The 22,752-nt window shown below is 42.3% G+C and overlaps 1 protein-coding gene across 1 annotated transcript in view; it reads left to right on the forward strand.

The window, feature by feature from the left end:
- The window catches only part of shank3a (SH3 and multiple ankyrin repeat domains 3a), an 823,427-nt gene that overhangs the window by 98,039 nt on the left and 702,636 nt on the right, over positions 1–22,752 (forward strand). The window contains exon 3 of the mRNA XM_080207556.1: positions 7,813–7,884. Within this exon, the coding sequence (XP_080063682.1) occupies positions 7,813–7,884 (72 nt within the window). The remainder of the gene's footprint in view (positions 1–7,812; positions 7,885–22,752) is intronic.

A 22,752-nucleotide genomic window follows, 5' to 3' on the forward strand; every position in this document is an offset into this window, starting at 1 on the left:
CTACACAGGGTGTGGGAACACCTGGATAACAGAAACACTTATCTCAGACTCCTATTTATTGACTACAGTTCAGCCTTGAACACCATCATTCCGACAAAACTTATCTCCAAATTCTGTGGCGTAGGGCTTGGCTCCTTCCCTGCAACTGGATCCTAGACTTCCTAACCCACAGACCACAATCTGTACGGATAGGCAACAACACCTCTATGATCATCCTGAATATCAGCGCCCCACAAAGCTGTCCTCAGCCCCTTACTACACTCCTTATATACCTAATGACTGAGTGGACAATTTCCCCTCCAATTCGATTTTCAAGTTTGCTGATGATGCTACTGTAGTGGGTTGGATCTCAAACAATGACGAGATGGAGTACAAGAACGAGGTAAAGAATCTAGTGAACTAGTGCAATGACAACACCTCCCTCAATCTCAATAAAACAAATGAAGTGTAGTGGAGGACATGCCCCTGTCTACATCAATGGGGGTAAAGTAGAAATGGTCAAGAGATTCAAATTTTTTTAGGTCCAGATCACCAACAATCTGTCCTGGTCCCTCTACGCTGACACTGTAGTTAAGAAAGCCCACCAATGCTTCTACTTTCTCAGGCGGCTAAGGAAATTTGGCATGTCCGCCACGACTCTCTCCAACTTCTACAGATGCACCTTAGAAAGCATTCTTTCTGGTTGTACCATAGCTTGCTATGGTGCCTGCTCTGTCCAAGACCACAAAAAACTACAGAAGGTCATGAACGAAGCCCAGTCCATCACATAAACCAGCCTCCCATCCGTTGACTCTATCCACACTTCCCGCTGCCTCGGAAAAGCAGCCAGCCTAATCAAAGACCCCTCACACCCTGGGCATACTCTCTTTCATCTTCTTCTGTCAGGAAAAAGATACAAAACAAGAGGCAACCTATTGACTGACTCAAGAACAGCTTCTTCCCTGCTGCCATCAGACTTTTGAATGGACCTACCGTGCATTTAATTGATCTTTCTCTACACACACTAGCTACGACTGTAATACTACGTTCTGCACCCTCTCATTTCCTTCTCTATGAATGGTATGTTTTATCTGCATAGTGTGCAAAAAAATACTTTTCACAGGATACTAATACATGCCATAATAAGAAATCAAATCAAACCAGTCATTTTTGGTGACTTGTTGATTCCTTGTTCATGTCTTCACTCAGAGCTTACAGTCCACCTTGAACCAATAGTTAAGTAAACTCAATGTTTTAAAATTGCTGGGTTACATTGATTTTTTTTTTTAAGAAACATAGGTCAAAGTTCTCTGACCATGTGCACTGGCAGAATCTTCCATTCCTACCGAAAGCACCCCTCAGCGTGGGTTCCCCAGCAGCAAACCGTGCAAATAATGGGAAAACCCATTGACAGTGATCGGCCTGGTCTTAAGGGATTATGAACTGAAGTCGGCCATTCAGCCCTTAGAGCCTGTTAATAAGATCATGGCTGATCTAACATTACGTCCACTTTTCTGCCTTATCTCCATAATCATTAATTCCCCTACTGATTAAGAACCTATCACACACAGCCTTGAAAATGTTCAAGGCCTCCACAGCTTCCTGGGGCAAAGAATTTAAGAGATTCACTTCTCTTTGAGAGAAGAAATTCAAACCTATCTTAAAGGAATACCCCATTATTCTACAATTGTGCCATCTCAGAACATACCATGGGGTGGGGGCAATATCCCATCTGTTTAAAAAAAAATGCAGAAAGCAGCCATTCAGCCCACCATGTTCCTGCTGGTTGCAAAACAGCTATCCAGCCTTCACCAACTTTTCAGCCTTTGGTCTGTGGCTTTGTAGATTCACACACACACATTGTTTAAATGAGATGAGGGGTTTCTGTCTGTACCATTCACAGGTAGTTCATCACCTCTGAATGAAACATTTGTACACAATTCTCTAATTCTTCTGCTAATTGCTTTAAATCTACACCCCTTATTATAGGCCTTACTGCTATGGGAAATATATCCATCCTGTGAGCTCTAATTAGGCCCCTTATCATTTCATGCACCTCAATTATCTCCCCACAGCCTTCGCAGTTCCAAAGAAAACAACTCCCACCTATCCAATCTTTCCACATAGCTTAAATTCTCCAGCCCAGGCAATATCCTCATAAACATCCTCTGCACCTTCTTGCAATCACGTCATTCTTATCATGCATGACTAGAACTGCACACAGTACTCTAGTTGTGGCTTAACTAAACTTTATTCAGTTCCAGCATAATCTCTTTGCTCTTAAATTCAGTGCCTTTGCTGTTGTGAGGTTTGTAAGAGTTGTAAAGTTGCATGGTCTCTTTCCAGAGAGAGAGAGAGAGAGAGGAAAAACAGAGAAACTGGCTGGCTTTCATTGCTGCATTTATGTCTTGAAAGAAAGCCAAATTAGTGAAGTTAGCAAAAGAAGGCAGACAATTCTGGAAGACAGCAAACCTGGTTGTATTTTGAGTGTGACTAAAAAGTCTATTTTTTTTGTAAATAAGTGGGAATTGTGATAATCTAAACACAATTTATTGGTTTACTGGTTTGTTAATAGTTAACCTGTTCACTGTTAAAGTATTACTTGTTGATTTTACAGAGAGAGTCACAGGTGGTTATTTTGATTTAACCACTAAAAGTTGCTGAAGCTCAGATATTACTGCTTCTCGTACACTTCATTATAATGGGAGCTAATCCCCTTTGAGTGGCTATGTGTCAATTCACCCTCCCCCTTTATGACTAATTGGAGCTGGTGTCCTGGATTTGAACAGTCCTAGAAATAAAGGAAAGTATTCCATATGCTTTTTTAATCACCATATTTATCTGTCCTGTAATTTTCAGGGATCTGTGGAAATGCACCTCTAATTCCCTCTGTTCCTGATACATCTTTCAGTTTCATACCATTCATAGTGCCTTTCCTTGTTTGCCATGCCCAAATTTATTACCCTATGTAATAATTCAGCTGAACACCAATTTCCCATCAGTAAAAACCCTTTATCATGTACCAGGAAAGAGAACTCTCCTGTTGTTCACAGCTGGGTAGAGCAACACCTTGGGACCTACAACACTGGTCAGGATGAAGTAACATGTTTAAAAGCCCCTGCTGAACACTTCCTCTTGTTGTACAGGGGCTCCAACTGAGGGCAGCACGCTTGGTAGTGATCCCCTCTGTGGTTTCATAGCTTACAGACATTTGCAACATAGGCTCAAATTTGAGAATGGTTAACATTGATGTTGCATTCCTCTGGAACTGTACATTCAGCAAGAGAGGAAGAGGAAATAAAATATTGCTGAAGTCTGGTGTGGGAAAAGGATTATAGCTGGTATGCTGCAAATCAATTTACAGGAAAATTTGCACTTAATAGAACATAGAACACTACAGCACAAACAGGCCCTTCGGCCCACAAGTTGCGCCGATCACATCACGTACCAACCTACAGACCTATCTATAACCCTCAATCTCATTAAACCCCATATACTCATCCAGAAGTCTTTTAAAAGACCCCAGCGAGTTCGCCTCCACCACCACTGACGGCAGCCGATTCCATTCACTCACCACCCTCTGAGTGAAAAACTTACCCCTAACATCACTTCTGAACCTCCCTCCCCGCACCTTAAATCTGTGTCCTCTCGTAGCGACCATTTCAAACCTGGGAAATAGCCTCTGAGAGTCCACCCTATCTATTCCTCTCAACATTTTGTAAACTTCTATCAGGTCGCCTCTCAACCTTCGTCTCTCCAGGGAAAAGAGTCCCAGCTCCCTCAACCTAACTTCATAAGGCATGCCTCCCAGTCCAGGCAACATCCTTGTAAATCTCCTCTGCACCCTTTCAATAGCTTCTACATCTTTCCTATAGTGAGGCGACCAGAACTGCGCACAATACTCCAAATGAGGCCTGACAAGGGTCTTATAAAGTTCCAGCATTACCTCCCGACTCCTAAACTCAATCCCTCGATTAATGAAGGCCAGTACACCATACGCCTTCTTGACCACCTCCTCCACCTGCGAGGCCGATTTAAGAGTCCTGTGGACCCGGACCCCAAGATCCTTCTGCTCCTCAACACTACTCAGACTTCTGCCCTTGATAGTGTACTCGTTCATCCCGTTGGTTCTGCCAAAATGGACGACTACACATTTATCCGCGTTGAAGTCCATCTGCCACTTCTCCGCCCAGTCCTGCATCCTATCTATGTCCTGCTGCAACTTTTGCCATCCTTCCAGATCATCCACAACACCACCGACCTTCGTGTCATCAGCGAACTTACTTACCCATCCCTCCACTTCCTCATCCAGGTCATTTATGAAAATGACAAACAACAAGGGTCCCAGAACAGATCCTTGAGGCACTCCGCTGGTGACTGACCTCCATTCAGAAAAAGCCCCATCCACAACCACTCTCTGCCTTCTGCAGGCAAGCCAGTTCTGGATCCACAAGGCCAAAGGCCCTTGGATCCCATGCCCTCTCACCTTCTCAAGAAGTCTTGCATGGGGGACCTTATCAAACGCCTTGCTGAAGTCCATGTACACTACGTCCACGGCACTTCCTTCGTCAATGTGTTCAGTCACATTATCGAAGAACTCAACTAGGCTTGTAAGGCACGACCTGCCCTTGACAAATCCATGCTGACTATTCCTGATCATGTCAAACCTCTCCAAATGTTCGTAAATCTTGTCCCTCAGAAGCCTCTCCATCAGCTTACCAACCACTGAGGTCAGACTCACCGGTCGGTAATTTCCCGGGCTATCTCTGTTCCCTTTCTTGAAAATAGGAACTACATCCGCAATCCTCCAATCCTCTGGAACCTCTCCCGTCTCCATTGACGACGCAAAGATCATCGCCAGGGGCTCTGCAATCTCTTCCCTCGCCTCCCACAGTATCCTGGGGTACATCCCATCTGGTCCCGGCGACTTATCTACCTTGATAGAATTCAAAAGTTCCAACACATCCTCCTCCTTAATATTCACGTACTCAATCCTTTCCATCTGCTGCAAATCCATAACAAAATCTCCCAGATCGGCTTCCACCGTGAATACTGAGGCGAAGTACTCGTTAAGCACCTCCGCCATTTCTTCTGGTTCCACACAAACCTTTCCCCCCTCACCTTTTATAGGTCCTATCCCTTCTCTTCTTATCCTTTTACCTTTCACATATTTATAGAAGGCCTTGGGATTCTCCTTAATCTTACCCGCCAAGGTCTTCTCATGACCCCTTCTGGCTCTCCTAATTTCCCTTTTAAGTTCCCTCCTACAGTCCTTATACTCCTCAAGATCTTTAACCTCTCCTAATTCCCTGAACCTCTTGTACACCTTCCTTTTCTTCCTGACTAGGTTCAACACATCCTTTGTGCACCACGGTTCCCTCAACCCACCAAAACCCCCTCGTCTCATCGGAACGTTGTCATTCAGAGCTCCAGACACACATTCCTTGAATATCTGCCACCTTCCTTCGGTACTTTTCCCTAAGAACGCCTCCTTCCAGTTTATTTGTCCAAGTAACTTCCTGACTTCTTCGTATCTCCCCTTACCCCAGACAAACACCTTCCTAGCCTGCCTGATCCTATCTCGTTCCAACGCAATTGTGAAGGAGATAGAATTATGGTCACCATATCCAAGATGCTCTCCTACCGAAAGATCCATCACCTGCCCTGGTTCATTCGCCAGTACCAGATCAAGTACAGCCTCTCCCCTCGTAGGCTTGTCCACATACTGCGTCAGGAAACCCTCCTGAACACACCTAACAAACTCCTCCCCATCTATACCCCTTACCCTAGGGATATTCCAGTCGATGTTTGGGAAATTGAAGTCTCCCATCACGACAACTCTGTTATTAAAACATCTCTCCAGAATCTGTTTCCCTATTTGCACTTCAACTTCCCTGTCACTATTGGGCGGCCTATAGATTACACCCAGCAAAGTTTTTGACCCTTTGCTGTTTGTAACTTCCACCCACAGAGATTCTGTAGACAATCCCTCCACGACATCCTCTTTCTCTGTAGCCATGACACTATCCCTGATCAACAGTGCCACGCCACCACCCCTTCTGCCACCCTCCCTGTCCTTCCTGAAGCACCTGAAGCCTGGCACCTGAAGTACCCAGTCCTGTCCCTGAGACATCCAAGTCTCCGTAATGGCCACCACATCACAATCCCAAACAGCTATCCACGCCCTAAGCTCATCTACCTTATTCACTATACTCCTTGCATTAAAATATATACACTTCAGCCCCTCAGTCTGGGCATTTCCCATCTCCACCACCTGTCTAACCTCCCTCCCATACTGCCTGCGGTCCTCCCCTACCTGGGAGCGAACCTCCTCCGTCCCAGTTTCCCCAACACAGTTCCCTCCCCCCATCCTTTCTAGTTTAAAGTCCCCCCGGTAGCCTTAGCCAGTCTTCCCGCCAAGATACTAGTCCCCCTGGTATTTAAGTGCCACCCGTCCCTACTATAGAGGTCCCACCTACCCCTAAAGAGGTCAATAAGAAATATAATTAGAAGTAAACTGAAGGGTTAATCCTTTCTGTGGAATACATATCAAAATTCAAAACAAATAACAAGAGCACCAAGAATCTCTGAAAAAAACAAATTACTGCAGATGCTGGAATCTGAAATGAAAAGAAAAAAATGCTGCAAAATCTCAGCAGGTTTGGCAGCATCTGCAAGGAGAGAAAAGTGCTAATGTTTCAAGTCCAGGTTACCCTTTGTCATTGAGCTTTGACAAAGGGTCATCTGGACTTGAGACGTCAGCTGTTGTAGCTGATACCATCCTCCTGCTCCTTCCCTGCAATCTACACTCCTCAATCTCCACCCCACCTGTGTTCCAGTGATGATATAAGGCCTCAGATGGGGGGTTGTACAGACAGCAGCTGCTACCTTCCCATGCTATTGCTGTTCAACGAGAGCTGTTGGCCTCTGGCTGGCAGCTCTTGGAGAGGGTGGGGGGGGGGGGGGGGGGGGTGGGGGGTGGGGGGTGGTTGGGGGGGGGTGGGTGGGCTGCTGTGGCTCTTGATTCTGGGCAAAGCCCACCACTGTCCAGTTAAGGGACTGAAAGACACTTAATTTGATAGGCTTTCCCTAATAAAAGAGGCAACATGGGGCTCTCACCCGCTGTCTAGTATGCAGAATAATCTGAAGTTAAAATAGTTGATTGCTATAGCAAAATACTGTGGATGCTGGAAATCTGAAATAAAAACAGAAAATGTTGTAAATAGTCAGGTCAGGCAGCATCTGAGCAGAACAAACAGATGACATTTCAGGTTGATGACCCATCATCAGTAGGTAGCTGAGTGATTTATTCAGAAAGTTTAAATATATTTGGATACTGCTCAAGTTGAATGCCATGCAGAGAGTTATTGAAGTATTTGGTTGGTGAGGTGGGTGCTCGGTTAGATTGGTTTGGACAATTTAGATTTTCCTCTGTTTTCAATATGTATGGTGTCATTGTTGGTGATTAAAATTTCCATATAAAGATATGGATTCTTAGATGGAGTAATGCCAAGGAATGAAGTGAATCATCTTAGCAGATTTCAAAAGTGCCATCTTACTCATCAAAAAACATTGATCTTACAAGTCCCCATTTTATACTCCGTATGTCACCAGGATGAGACAAGCATCTTCTATGCACACTCAGATTAAATCCTGTCCCAGGAATAAAAATTAAATTCCTAACTCACTGGAATACCCAGAACTTGTCAAAAGGCAAATCTTAATAAAGGGTAGATTTAAAATCAGTTTCCCCGATGAAGGGACAGTATTTGGCTCGCTACACCATCCGTTCCCCATCACTTACTGATGTAATTCTCTTTCTCCTTTCTGCAGTTCCGGTATAAAAAACGCATCTACACCCAGAGTCATATAGAAGAGAAACAACTGGCCAAGCTGCATACAAAGGTAGGTGCTTCCAAAGTTCAGTTCATGGAAATATTTTGGGTATCAGACACTTGAGGTTTATTGCAACATCCACACCATCATCAAAACTGTTGGGGCCATTCCTGCCTTGGTTCATTTCTGTTAGATTCCTCACCCATGCTTTTACTACTTCTAGTCATGACTGTTGTAGTGCTGTCATGGTTATTCTCCCATCTTGCAACCTCAATAAACTTGAACTCATCAAAAAGTTGGTCTGCCTACAGCAAGGTCCTGTTCACATCATCCTTCTGCTTGATGACTTCAACTGGTATGACAATACCTGGATTTTAAAATTTTCATTCATGTTTCCAGTCCCTCCATGACTGCTTTCTAGCTCTAATCTTTGCATCTCTACAACTCTCCAAAATATCTGTATTTCTCCAATGCTGGCCTCTAGAACATCCTGATTTTAATTGCTTCATTTTTAGTCACCTTGACATTAGCTCTAAATTTTGTAATTCTGTCCATGAGCCTCTTTGTCTCTTCTTCATTAAGATGCTTCTAAAAATGTAGAACCTCCTCCTGTGGTTCAGTGTCAAATTTTGGTTTCTGACAATTTTTGGCACATTTGGTATGTTAAAAGCAATGTATAAATACAAGTTTTTTTTATTGTTGAAGGCAGCCTTCTCTGATCAAGACTGCTGGCATTTGTCTGCTTTCTAATTTTAATATTGGCTTAATAGAGAGCAACTAATCACATATGAAGGTCAATACCTTGTACAGCAGAACCAGAAAACCTGTTCTCAGGTTTTATACTTCGGAGTCTCTATACCAGTGTCAGTAATACTGTGAGAGAGGCGGCCAGAGAGTAAGAGGCAATGCTGACCCAAATTTTGATCTTTCGTTCTTGTGATATGGATGACATTGGCAAGGCCAGCATTTATTGCCCATTTCTAGGTTGGGCTGAGATGGCAAAGATGGTCTGCCTCCTTGAGTGGTTTCTGTCAACAATTTCCTAGCTCGCAGGAACAACCTTATTCTTCTCAAAATCTTTCATAACTCTAAAAACCACAGTAATATCTTGATTTAACTGAGGGAGAGAAAACAGCTTTTCAAGATTTCATTTTTCATGTTTCTCCACGCTATTGTTATGTGACAGTAAGAAGTCTCACAACACCAGGCTACAGTCCAATAGGTTTATTTTGCAGCACTAGCTTTCGGAGCCTCAAGCTCCTTCATCAGGTGAAATAGTGAGTGAGGATAAATCCTCACTTACCTGATGAAGGAACTTGAGGCTCTGATAGTGCTGCCAAATAAACCCATTGGACTTTAACCTGGTGCTATGAGACTTCTTCCTGTGCGTACCCCAGTCCACCGCCAGCATCTCCACATCATTGTTATGTGAGCCATAGCTCAATTCAGAGCATCTACACCACTTGCGTTTGAATGTCATTGGTTTTAGTCACACTCCAGGACATTCATCAAAACCAAGTCTGTGCAGTACTGAGGGAATACTGCATTGTGGGAAGTGCCACCTTTAATGGAAGCATTAAACACAAGTCCCTGTCTGCTGTTACAATATCAAAAAACCACAGATGCTGGAAATCCTGAAACAAGACCAGGAAATACTCAGCAGGTCAGGTAACCTCTGTAAGAGAGAAATGGTATTAATATTTCAGCTCTGTGACCATATTTATCAAGTGCTGGTTCAATGCAGTGACTTTGACTTGTTTGCTCTGTGCATTATGCTTGAGAGATTGAATGAATCCATATTCCATTGCATCCTGATGTGACCAACCAAAAATCAGCATAAGGAAAAACCTAGTTTGCAGTATTCTATCATTTGAAATGATAAAGTGATGGACGTGGGTGACTTGGGTTAAGGTCATTTGCCACAGGATTGGTAGATTTGCCTGAGGCCCTCACAGCTGGTTACTCAATTTCAAGTATCTTGTGACTGCCAGTCAGTTTTCTTTGAAATAAGAACAAAAGTTGGATGAGGGTATGGAACTGGCAGAGAAGAAAGGGTGTATTGCTTTCAGCAGTATTTTTTAATATTTTTCAAAGGAGGTGAGCATCACTGGCAAGGCCAACATTTGTTGTTTTTCTCTACTTGCCCTTGAGAAGATGGTGGTAAGCTCTCTTCTGGAACTTTCTGCAGTCCATATGATGTAGCTACACCCACAAATGCTCTAGGGTGTTGAGGGGGGTCGGGAAGAGTTCAAGGCTTGGATCAGCGGTCCAAATGTGGTCATCACCTGGCACTTATTTTGCACAAAACGTTACTTCTCTCTTGACCTAGTGCTGAATGTTGTCCAGGTCTTGCTGCATATTGTTATTAAACCATATTTTATATTAAAAACAACTTTATCTGTTGAATGGGCTGACAACAATATTTTTAAGTGGCCAAAACAGCAGTTCTCAAAAATGGCCAAATACTTTCAGCTTCACTATGAATTACAAAGTTATCAGAAAGAAGAATTGCTGTCTGGAAGTAGCCTACTAGGACAATCAGCCTAAACAAGTATGAATGACCTATCCCCTGGACTACTTACAGACGTAAATCTGTTTCTTTAGGTAGGTGCAGACTGAGCCATTAAATTTAATCATTTTCGATTATGGATTCCAGCTCTGGAGAAGGCTCTGGCAAAGTGGATGAGGTGCCCCCAGCTTGCCATGACCATATTTAGTAACTGGCTGTTTTGTAAATAGAGGTTGCATGGTAGCAAGCAAATGCTTTGTGCTAAAAGTCACTGCTTTCCCAGAGTCATTCTGACCGTGAGTTGCTAACAGTGAGAAGAGAACTTATGGTCCCTTTTTCCCAGTCAACTATTCTCCAAGCATGTGTCCTGCTTGTATCTGACCAGCCAACACCACAGGGAGCACCTTGAATATAAACCAAACTGCTGTTGATTTCAAAGGAAAAGACCTAGATCGTCCACCAAGACTTTAAGTTATTTGCACAGAATCTGGAGACATTACAGAACATGTCCTGAAACCATCCAATGCATCCAACTACAGCATTTATATATGACTGACTTTCATTTGGATATTTTTAAACAATTTAACTTATCCTCTCTCCTTACAACCTTTTGCAGTGGGTGTCGGTGTCTCTTGGATGCATATGTAAGTATTAGATGGAGTGGTTCTATTATTTGCTGAACTACTCTTTATGTTAAGGACAATACACTATTTCATTTCTTTTAAAACTTATAAGAAAATCTTTATGTGTGTGTCACAGCACTTAAGCAATTAAATACTCACAAGATTGACAATTAAGTTGTTTTTACTACACCAGTTGCAGCCAACCAAGAGATGGAAAGCTAACTGCTATCACTTGTCATCTGGGTGTAACAATATGGACACGGACTATTTCAGGATCCAAAAAATTACAAAATGGTACTGAACATTGTGCAATTATCTATGAACATTCCCATTTCTGACCTAATGATGGAAGGAAGGTCATTGATGAAGCAGTTGAAGATGTTGAGTCTAGGAAACTACCCTGAGGAATTCCTGCAGGGATGTCCTAGAACAGAGGTGATTGATCACCAACCACTGCAACCATCTTCCTTTAAATTAGGTATGATTCCAACCAGTGGGAAGTTTTTTTTCCTGATTCCCATTGACTTCAGTTTTACTAGGGCTCCATGATGCAACACTTGGTCAAATGTTGCACTAATTCCCTCATTCAACACTTCCCTCACCTGATTTGAATAATCTGCTTTGACTATCTCTTCCCTGCCTGCAATGTGTTATTGATCAAAACATCAGGTTTCATTTAGAATCTTTTGATTTAACATTGCCTTCTGAGTGCCATGTATTGCTGCCTCTCTAAGATCGCTGATGACTTTGCAACCAATCAGTGGTGCTACAGTTGACTAGCTGCACTGAATTGTGCAACTAACTGTAAATAATGCTTTGGGATCCTGGAATATCCTAATGTCCTAATTTCAGTCAGTTTTCTATCATAAAGTAAGATTTGTTATAGAGAGACCATTCAGCCCTTAAAACCTGCAAAGAATGCCACTGTAAAGGAAGACAGTTAATCCCACTTGCTCCCCATATCCATCAACCTACCTATTTCTCTGCTCACCATATCTATCAACTCACCTATTCCCCTGCTCATCATAATTTCTTAATGTCACCTAGCCATTTTCACCTCATATACTTTAATTCTTTTTGAATGTCTTTCAGATGGTGTGATAGCATCTGGGTTATGTTACTGGATGAGGAATCTGGAAACATGAATCCTAATCCAACTGTAGCACCTGTGGAATTTAAATTTAATCTAAAAGGAATAGCCGAGTATCAGTTGTGGTGACAAAACTACCAGATTCTAATTCATTAATAATGTTTAGGGTAGGGAATCTGTTATCGTTATCTGGTCAAGTGGATCATCCAGTTTGGCCGCCTCCTGAGGTCTCCACCTGCCAGTTTTATTCATTCCACATAATATTGAGAAATTGCTGAGCACACAAGAAATACTGTGGACCCTGACAATCCGCCAACTATTGTGCTGAAGACTTGTGCTCCAGAACTAGCCCAATTCTTATCCAAGCTGTTCCAGTACAAGTATAACACAATGGAAAATTGCACAGGTATGTCCTGTTAATAAGAAATAGGGCAAATCCAATCCAGCCAATTTCACCCATCAGTCTTTCAATCACCAGCAGAGTGCTGCAAAGTGTCATTGACATTGCTGGTAAGCAGTATCCATTCATGGATAACTTTATCATCAGTGCTCAGTTTGGGTTGCAATAGGGCCACTTAATTCTGCAGATCATTACATTATTATTTCGTGGACTAAAGAACTGAGTTCTGGAAATGAGGTGCGAGTTACTGCCTTTAATATCAAGGAAACCTTTGACCCAATTTGGCATCAATGGTCCCTAGTAAAGTTGAATTTAATGGGAATCATGGGGAAAACTGTCCTGACTAGAGTCAAATTTAGCACAAAGAAAGAGACTTGTGTAGTTGTTGGAGACTAATCATCTCAACTCAGGACATGACTGTCCTCAGGGTAGTGTACTAGGTCCAACTGTTGACTCTCCTATGCTAGGGCATTAACTTACGTGAATAACAAAGGACACATGCTCCAATGTCCCTTTTTTATGTTTTCTCCAGCCTTCCGGGATGTTTGATTCATCCCTTGTTCAAGACCCTCACGATTCTGAGCTTATTTGTCCAAGGGTCATATAAACAGGTGACATGCGTTTCCATTGTTCTTCTTATCACTCTTCTCTTATGATCATTGCTGCTACTAAGGTCACCAAGGTCGAGTGACCCCTTGACACCAGACATGCTCAGTCAGGAGTCTATTTTTAATTTCTTACTTTGACAGTGAATTGTTCTGGTGTTTTTCATGAAGTTACCTTAATCTCCCTTTAGGCTAGACAAGTTACCTATAGGGCCACAGTTACCTACAATGCCACACAACTATCTTCAACTGTTTCATCAATGATATTTCCTTTATCATAAGGTTTGCTGATTCCCTGACAGAAGCTGAATGCTGTGCAATGAAGTAGGCCTTGTCTGCATGCAGCAGGACCTGGGAAACATTTAGGCTTGGACTGATGAATGGCAAATGACATATCTACTATAGAAGTGTCATGCAATGCCTATCCTCACCAAGATAAGAGTCTAACCACCTCTCCTTGATATTCAACAACATTACCATCACTGAAACACCCTTCATCAACGATTTGGGGTTAAAATTGACCAGAAGCTTAACTGAACCAGTCATATTAATACTGTGCCTAGAAGAGCAGTCAGAGGCTGGGAGTTCTGCAGTGCATGACTTACCTTCTGACTCCTCATAGCTTTTTCAGCAGTTAAAAGGCACAAGTGAGGAGGGTGATAGTCTTAAGTACTCTTCACTTGCTTGCATGAGTGCCACTCTGACAATACTCAAGAAGGTTGACACCATCCAGGATCAAAGCAGCCTGTCTGATTTGTACCCAACAACTTAAACATACACTCCCGCCATTGTCAAAATCATAAATAGAAGGGTTGTGTGTGGTGGTAATAATCTTCTGAGGTGTGTCCATTTCAATGCCAGGAGTATTGTGGGGAGGGCGTGGATTGACACATGGAATTATGACATTATAGACATTAGTGAAACTTGGCTATGGGAGGGGCAGGACGCAGCTCAATGTTCCAGGGTTCCAATGTTTCAGACGTGATAGGGGCAGAGGCCTTATGAGGAAAGGCTGAAGGACTTGAGGTTGTTTTCATTAGAGAGAAGAAGGTTAAGAGGTGATCTAATTGAGGCATACAAGATGATCAGAGGATTAGATAGGGTGGACAGTGAGAGCCTTTTTCCTCAGATGGTGATGGCTAACACGAGGGGACGTAGCTTTAAATTGAGGGGTGATAAATATAGGATGGATGTCAGAGGTAGGTTCTTTACTCAGAGGGTATAAGGGCGTGGAATGCCCTGCTTGCAGCAGTTGTGGACTCACCAACTTTAAGGGCATTCAAATGGTCATTGGATAGGCAAATGGATAATATTGGAATAGAATTGGTTGGAGGGTCCTTAGATTGGTTCCACTGGTTGGTGCAACATTGAGGGCTGAAGGGCCTGTACTGCGCTGTAATGCTCTGTGTTCTATGTTCTAGAGGGATAAAGGGTGGAGGGGTGGCATTGCTTGTCAGGGAAAATGTTGCAGTAGTGCTTAGGCAGGACAGATTAGAAGGTTTGTTTACCAAGGCCATATAGATGGAGCTGAGAAACAGGAAAGGTATGACCACATTAATGGGGTTATACTATAGATCACCCAATAGTCAGCGAGAATTGGAGGAGCAAATCTGCATAGAGATAGCAGACAACTGCCGGAAACATAAAGTTGTGATAATAGGGAATTTTAATTTTCCACATAAGATTGGGACTCCCATACTGTTAAAGGTTTAGATGGGGTGGAGTTTGTAAAATGTGTTCAGGAAAATTTTCTAAATCAATATATAGAGGTACCAATGAGAGAGGATGCAATATTAGATCTGTTAGGAAATGACGGTAAATGACTGAAGTGTGTGTCGGGGAACACTTCAGTTCCAGTGATCATAACGCCATTAGTTTCAACTTGATCATGGATAAAGATAGATCTTGTCCTTGGGTTGAGGTTCTAAACTGGAAAAAGGCCAAATTTGAAGACATGAGAAAGGATCTAAAAAGCATGAATTGGGACAGGCTGTTCTATGGCAAGGATGTAATTGGTAAGTGGGAGACCTTCAAAGGAGAAATTTTGAGAATGTAGAGTTTATATGTTCCTGTCAGGATTAAAGGCAAAGTGAATAAGAATAAGGAACCTTGGTTCTCGAGAGATATTGCAACTCTGATAAAGATGAAGAGAGAGATGTATGACATGTATAGGCAACAGGGAACGAATAAGATGCTTGAGGAGTATAAAAAGTGCAAGAAACTACTTAAGAAGGAAATCAGGAGGGCTAAAAGAAGACATGAGGTTGCTTTGGCAGTCAAGGTGAAGGATAATCCGAACAGCTTCTACAGGTATATTAAGAGCAAAAGGATAGTAAGGGATAAAATTAGTCCTCTCGAAGACCAGAGTGGTCGGCTTTGTATGGAACTAAAAGAAATGGGGGCGATATTAAATGGGTTATTTTGCATCTGTATTTACTAAGGAAACTGGCATGGAGTCTACAGAAATAAGGCAAACAAGTAGGAAGATCATGGAACCGATACAGATTAAAGGGAAGGAGGTGCTTGCTATCTTGAGGCAAATCAGAGTGGATAAATCCCCAGGACTGGACAGGGTATTCCCTCAGACCTTGAAGGAGACTAGTGTTGAAATTGCAGGGACCCTGGCAGATATATTTAAAATGTCGGTATCCATGGGTGAGGTGCCAGATGATTGGAGGGTAGCTCATGTTGTTCCGTAGTTTAAAAAAGGCTCAAAAAGTAATCCAGGAAATGATAGGCCGGTAAGTTTGATGTCAGTAATAGGTAAATTATTGGAAGGAGTACTAAGAGATAGGATCTACAAATACTTGAATGGATAGGGACTTATTAGGGAGAGTCAACATGGTTTTGCGCGTGGTAGGTCACGTTTAACCAATCTATTAGAGTTTTTCAAGGAGGTTACCAGGAAGGTGGATGAAGGGAAGGCAGCGGATGTTGTCTACATGGACTTCAGTAAGGCCTTTGACAAGGTCCCGCATGGGAGGTTAGTTAGGAAGGTTCAGTCGCTAGGTATACATGGACAGGTAGTAAATGGAATTAAACATTCGCTCAATGGAAGAAGCCAGTGAGTGGTAGTGGAGGATTGCCTCTCTGAGTGGAGGCCTGTGACTAGTGGTGTGCCATAGGAATCAGTGCTGGGTCCATTGTTGTTTGTCATCTATATCAATGATCTGGATGATAATGTGGTAAATTGGATCGGCAAATTTGTTGATGATACAAAGATTGGAGGTGTAGTGGACAGTGAGAAAGGTTTTCAAAGCTTGCAGAGGAATTTGGACCAGCTAGAAAAATGGGCTGAAAAATGGCAGATGGAGTTTAATGCAGACAAGTGTGAGGTATTGCACTTTGGAAAGACAAACCAAGGTAGAACATACAAGGTAAATGGTCGGACACTGAAGAGTGTAGTAGAACAGAGGGATCTGGGAATACAGATACATAATTCCCGAAAAGTGGCATCACAGGTAGATAGGGTCATAGAGTGTTTTTAAAACATTGGCCTTTATAAATCAAAGTATTGATTATAAGAGTTGGAACGTGATGATGAGGTTGCACAAGACATTGGTGAGGCTGAATTTGGAGTATTGTGTGCAGTTTTGGTCACCTAATTACAGGAAGGATATTAATAAGGTTGAGAGAGTGCCGAGAAGGTTTACGAGGATGTTGCCAGGACTTAAGAAACTGAGTTACAGACAAAGATTGAATAGGTTAGGACTTTAGTCCCTGGAGCGTAGAAGAATGAGGGGAGATTTGATAGAGGTATATAAGATTATGATGGGTACAGATAGAGTGAAAAGAGGCCTTTTCCACTGAGGCTAGGGGATAAAAAAACTAGAGGACATGGGTTAAGGGTGAAGGGGGAAAAATTTAAAGGGAATATTGGGGGGCAGGCTTCTTCGCATAAAGAGTGTTGGGAGTGTGGAATGAGCTGCCAGATGAAGTGGCGAATGCGGGCTCACTTTTAACATTTAAGAAAAACTTAGATAGGTACATGGATGAGAAGGGTGTGGAGGGATATGGTCCAGGTGCAGGTCAGTGGGACTAGGCAGAAAAATGGTTTGGTGCAGCAAAGAAGGGCCAAAAGGCCTGTTTCTATGCCGTCGTGTTCTATGGTTTCTCTGTGGCCTATGTACCATGTCTGCAATGTCTACCTACAAGATGCACTGAAGCACCTCCCTAATGTTTCTTTGGCAGTAGCTTCCAAATCATTATCTCTACTACTCAGAAGGGCAAAAACAGCAGACTTGTGGAACAACACATCCTGCAAATTCCTCTCCCAAGTTTCACACCATTCTGACATGAGAATCGATCACTGCTGGATCAAAATGATCAAATCAACTACCAAACTACACTGATTGTGTACCTTAATCACACAGACTATGAATAACGTGTATTTCCATCTTCTAAAGGATAATTGGGGGTTGCCAATAAATGCTTGCCTTGTTCATCACATGAATAAATGAAAAAGATTGAAATAAAATCTGCAGTTTTTTTGACACACGCTAATAGTTCGGTAAGGTTCTCTTTCTCCTTGTCATCCTCTAATCAGATTGAAAATTAAATCTTTACTGATTCATAGATAATCACTACTTGTGCATTGCAGATTTGTAATTCCTGTATATTTTGATAGCTGTAATAGGAATTCAATTACTGACTTTCTGACTGATCTGTCACAGTGCAGACAACTAATAGCCCCGTCTGGAAAAACATGGGCACCCAAGATCTGGCAGCATCTGTGAAGAAAATGATGTTAGCCACCGACTATATGAAAGCTTTAGTGTTATGCTTAGTACAACAGGAGCAGAGAGAGAGAGGAAACCGGACGTGTGTTTTATCAAAGCCATTTGGTAGTAAATAGCTGAGGAGTCAAATTCTCTAGTTGGCAGCTGATCATGTGGATAAAATGTTCTTTTGTTCTGCCTAGACAATGCCTCAGTCAGTGGATAGATGGACCCAACACACTATGGCCTTTGTAGGAAGTGCTGATGTATGCTGCAAATCTGTAGCATTTTCCTCAGGGAGGTGACTAAGACTGAAGAATACACAAGCCATACACTCCCTCGTGTTCCTGACCTCCAAAATACCGTCTACAACATGTTCTAACTCTTCCATAGCTCCACATGTCCCACAACCCATTCCCAAACATGGCTCACATTCCTGGCATTCTTTTTAGTGATTTTTTAAAAAAATTCATGGCCTTTCCTGCTGTTCATAAATCCCTCCATACTTTTGGCCTATTCTACCATTGCAACCTCCTCCAGCCCTACATCACAACTCTGAGCCCCCATTCTTCTGTTTAAGTACTTTGTTCCCTTCCTACACAACTACCACCAGGACCAGATCCTTTAGCTGTCACAATTAATCTTTAAATCCTTCCGCTTACCATCCTTCTTCCAATGTTGACAATTCACCTCAAAATCTCACTATTCAGTGAGTCACTGCTTCAACTATTTATTTAAGTCATAATCTCTGTCCATTCCTCGTCTTTTATGAGGATGTCTGGGATGTGAATTACATGTTTCTGCGTGTTATACCTGAACAGAAACTGACACTGAGGCACACATTGGTTGTACAGTACCAGACAGGCGTGTATCATCCCCTTTTACCTACTGTGTATTGTATAGGTATCAGAGCCAAAACTGAGACAATTATGGGATGACAGTATCAGATGGAAATGAATAATTCTCTTTTGCTCAGCCTTCAGTGAACATGTTGGGCGGCATTAAAATGGAATTATCACTTTATAAGTCTGGTGCTAAGTCTTTGAAACCTATCTTTAAGGTTAAGATTCTGGGTGTAGGAGACTAATAAGGTTTAAAGGGATTTTTTAAAAATGTGACAAATGTGGAAGTTCACAGCATGTTTTTAAAAGCACAAAGATTGCAGCATCTTAAGTCTAATTGAGTTGTCATCAGCTAATGCTGCATAATCTCAGGATGGGGATCATGGAAGCTCCTGGTCTCAGTTGCACTGTTTGGCTCTTAGCAAGAGTGAGCGGACATTGGAGATGAGCTGATAGTGGAACTATAAAATCCAACTTGCCTCACAATTGCCAGCATCATCTAAAATATAAGCAGGGTTGAGGAAGCTTCACCTAGAAGACGGGGGTGTCCAGAACCAGGAGTCACAGTATGAGATTAAAGGATAGACTGTTTAGGACAAACATAAGGAAAATGTCTTCACCTAGAGAATGGTCAGTCTGTGGAATTTGCTACCAGAGAAAGTAGTTGAGCTCAAAATAGTGTATGTTTTCATGAAGCCATTAGATAAAACACATGGGGCAAAGGGCATCAAAGGATATGGAGGAAGACAGGATTAGGCAATTGAATTGGATGATCAGCTATGAAGGGGAGGGAACAGAAACCATTAGCAGAATAAGGGTACAGAATCATACAATAAAACAACAAAGTCCACTTCCACAAAATATATCAATGGGAACAGAGGGAATGTAGCTGTAAAATTCAAGGGAGTAAAACTAGGCCAAATGGCCTCTACTTTAACACCAGGAATATTGCATGTAAATTGGCTGAATTGAGGGCGATGGTCGATGCATGAAAGTGTGATATAATACCCATCACAGAGACATGTTTGAAGAAAGGACACAATTGGCAACTCAACATTCCGGGATATAGAACCTTCAAGCGAAACAGAGGAGAGTTTAAAAGAGGAGGAGGCATGACATTTTTAGTTAAGGAGTCGGTTACTGCAGTAAGGAGGTGATGACTGAAACCCTACCACCTTGCCTGACGTGGAATCAGAATTTTATGATCTTGCCCAAACAAGGCTGTAAAATCCCATCTGATATCTTGGAACAGGCATCAAATGATGCTTTGTAGGTAAAGCTTAGGAATAAAAAAAGGGCAGTCACATTGTTAAGTGTTTATTATAGACCCCCAGATAGTCAACAAGATATTGAGGAGCAAATATGTGCACAATTTGCAGAGATGTGTAAAAATAGCACCAATAGGGTTACTAGATTGAATGATTTCAACTTTCCCAACATTGATTGGGATATACATAGTGTTAAGGGCTTGGATGGAATAGATTTCTTGAAATGTATACAGGAGAACTTTTTAGATCAATATATGAGGGTGCAAACAAGGGAGAAAGCTGTGCTGAACCTAAACTGGGAAATGAAGCTGGGCAGGTGGCTGAGGCGGTGGTGAGGGAGAATTCTAGTAATAGCAATCACAACATGGTACAGCTTAAGCTAGTTATGGACAAGGAAATAGACAAGTTATAAAAAAAAGTTTTGGATTGGGGGAGAGTGAAGTTTAGTAAAATAAGGTATGATTTGGCCAAGCTAGACTGGGAATAGCTACTAATGGTAAAATCTACAGAAGAGCAGTGGGGAGCATTCAGAAAGGAAATAGGGAGGGTGCAACCTCAGCTTGTTCCCTCTAGGATGATAGGAAGGAGTAACAAGCCCAAAGAACCATGGATGACCAGAGATATTCAAGTTATGATGAGAAGTAAAGGCTTTTAACAAGTAAAAGGAGAGTAAATCAGCAGAGGCATTAGTGAAGTATAGAAAGTGCAGAGTGGAGCTTAAGAAAGCAATTAGGAAAGCAAAGAGGGGATATGAGAAAACAGTGGTAAAGTAGGGAAAATCCCAAGAGATTCTCTAAGTATATCAATGGAAAGTGGAGCCCATTAGGGATAAGGGGCCAATGTGTGGGTGGAGCCAGAGGACATTGGTTGAGTGTTGAGTAAACACATCTGTCTTCATCCAAGAGAATGAGGATGATGGTATGGAATTCAGGGACAGAGACTGTGAGGTTCTTGAGCAAATTGACATAGGGAAGTACAAGGTATTGGAGGTTGTGGTAGGCTTAAAAGTGGATAAACCTCCAGGCCTGGATGAATTGCTCCCTAGGCTGCTGAGGGAGGCAAAGAAGGACATTGCAGGGACTTTGACCCAAATTTTCATTCCACTTTGATTATGGGGGAAGTGCCAGATGACTGAAGAACAACTAATATGATTTCACTATTTAAGAAAGGTTGTAGAGATAAACCAGGGAACTAGATACTAGTGAGTCTCACATCAGTGGTAGGGAAACTATTGAAGAAGTGTCTGAAGGAGAGTCTCTGTCTCCACTTGGAAAGGCAAGGTTTGATCAGAGATAATCAGCATGACTTTGTCAGCAGGAAATGATACCTAACAAATTTTATCGAATGCTTTGAGGAGGTGACCAGTTGTGTAGATGAGGATAGTGCAGCTGATGTAGTTTATATGGATTTCAGCAAAGCCTTTGATAAGGTCCCACATGAGAGACTTGTAAAGAAGGGATACAGGATAATTTGCTAAAGTGGATTCAGAGTTGGCTCAGTTGTAGGAGGCAGAGGTTGATGACAGAAGGCTGCTTTAGCGACTGGAAGCCAGTGTCCAGTGATGTATGTGTTGGGTCCCCTATTATTCATAATTTATATAAAAAACACTGATAACTATGTAGGGGGTAGGATTGTTAAGTTTGTGGATAACACAAAGATTGGCCGGGTGGTTAACAGTGAGGTGGAGTATCTTGGACTAAAAGAAGATATAGACGGAATGGTCAAATGGGCAGATAAGTGGCAGATGGAATTTAATCCTGAAAAGTGTGAAGAGTTACTTTGAAAGGAGTAATTTGACAAGAAAGTATTCAATGAATGGCAGGACACTAGGAAGTTCTGTGGAACAAAGGGATCTTGGCGTGGTTGTCCTGGAAGGGATGTTAGTAGGGTGGTGAAAAAGGCATAGGGACACTTGCCTTTACCAGTAGAGGCATAGATTATAAAAGCAGGGAAGTCATGTTGGTTTATAGAATTTTGGTGAGGCCACGGCTAGATTACTGTGCGCAGATCTGATTGCCACGTTAAAGGAAGGATGCAGAGGACATTCACCAGGATCCTGTCTGGGTTGGAATATTTAAGTTATGAAGAGAGATTGGGTAACCTTGGGTTGTTTTCACTGAAGCAAAGAAAACTGTGGGACGACTTGATCGAGGTGTACAAGATTATGAGGGACATGAAGAGAGTGGATAAGGAGCAGCTGTCCCACTTAGATGAAGAGTCAGTTACGAGGGAACATAGGTTCAAGATGAGGGGCAGGAAGTTTTGGGAGGATGTGAGGAATAACTTTTTTTTTACCAAGAGAGTGGTGACAGTCAGAAACACACTGCCTGGGAGGTGATAGAAGCAGTTGCCCCACATCCTCTAAAAAGTGTCTGGATGAGCCTTGGCACATCATAACATTCAAGGCTATGGACCAAGTGCTGGCAGATTGGATTAGGTTGGAGTTTAGGTGATTCTCGCATGTTGGTGCAGACTCGATGGGCTAAAGGGCCTCTTCTGCACTGTATGATTCTATGATACAATAATGGATGGTGGAGCAGGCTCAAAGGATTGAATGGCCTCCCGCTCCTTTTCTTTTATATGTCTATGTTTCTAAGATAGGAATAGGAGGCTTTTCTGAGATTCAGTTAGGTCATGGCTGTTCAGTATCTGAACCTCTGCCTCCTACAACTGAGCCAACTCTGAATCCACTTTATCAAATTATCCTGTATCCCATGAGCATTTACCTTCTTTACAAGTCTCTCACATGGGACCTTATCAAAGGCTTTGCTAAAATCCATATAAACTACATTGGCTGCACTATCCTTATGTACACACCTGGTCACCTCCTCAAAGCATTCAATAAAATTTGTTAGGTATCACTTCCTGCTGACGAAGCCATG

This window comes from Carcharhinus amblyrhynchos, chromosome 19 (assembly GCF_965287045.1).
Source record: "Carcharhinus amblyrhynchos chromosome 19, sCarAmb.v2.hapA, whole genome shotgun sequence".
Classification (NCBI taxonomy): domain Eukaryota; kingdom Metazoa; phylum Chordata; class Chondrichthyes; order Carcharhiniformes; family Carcharhinidae; genus Carcharhinus; species Carcharhinus amblyrhynchos.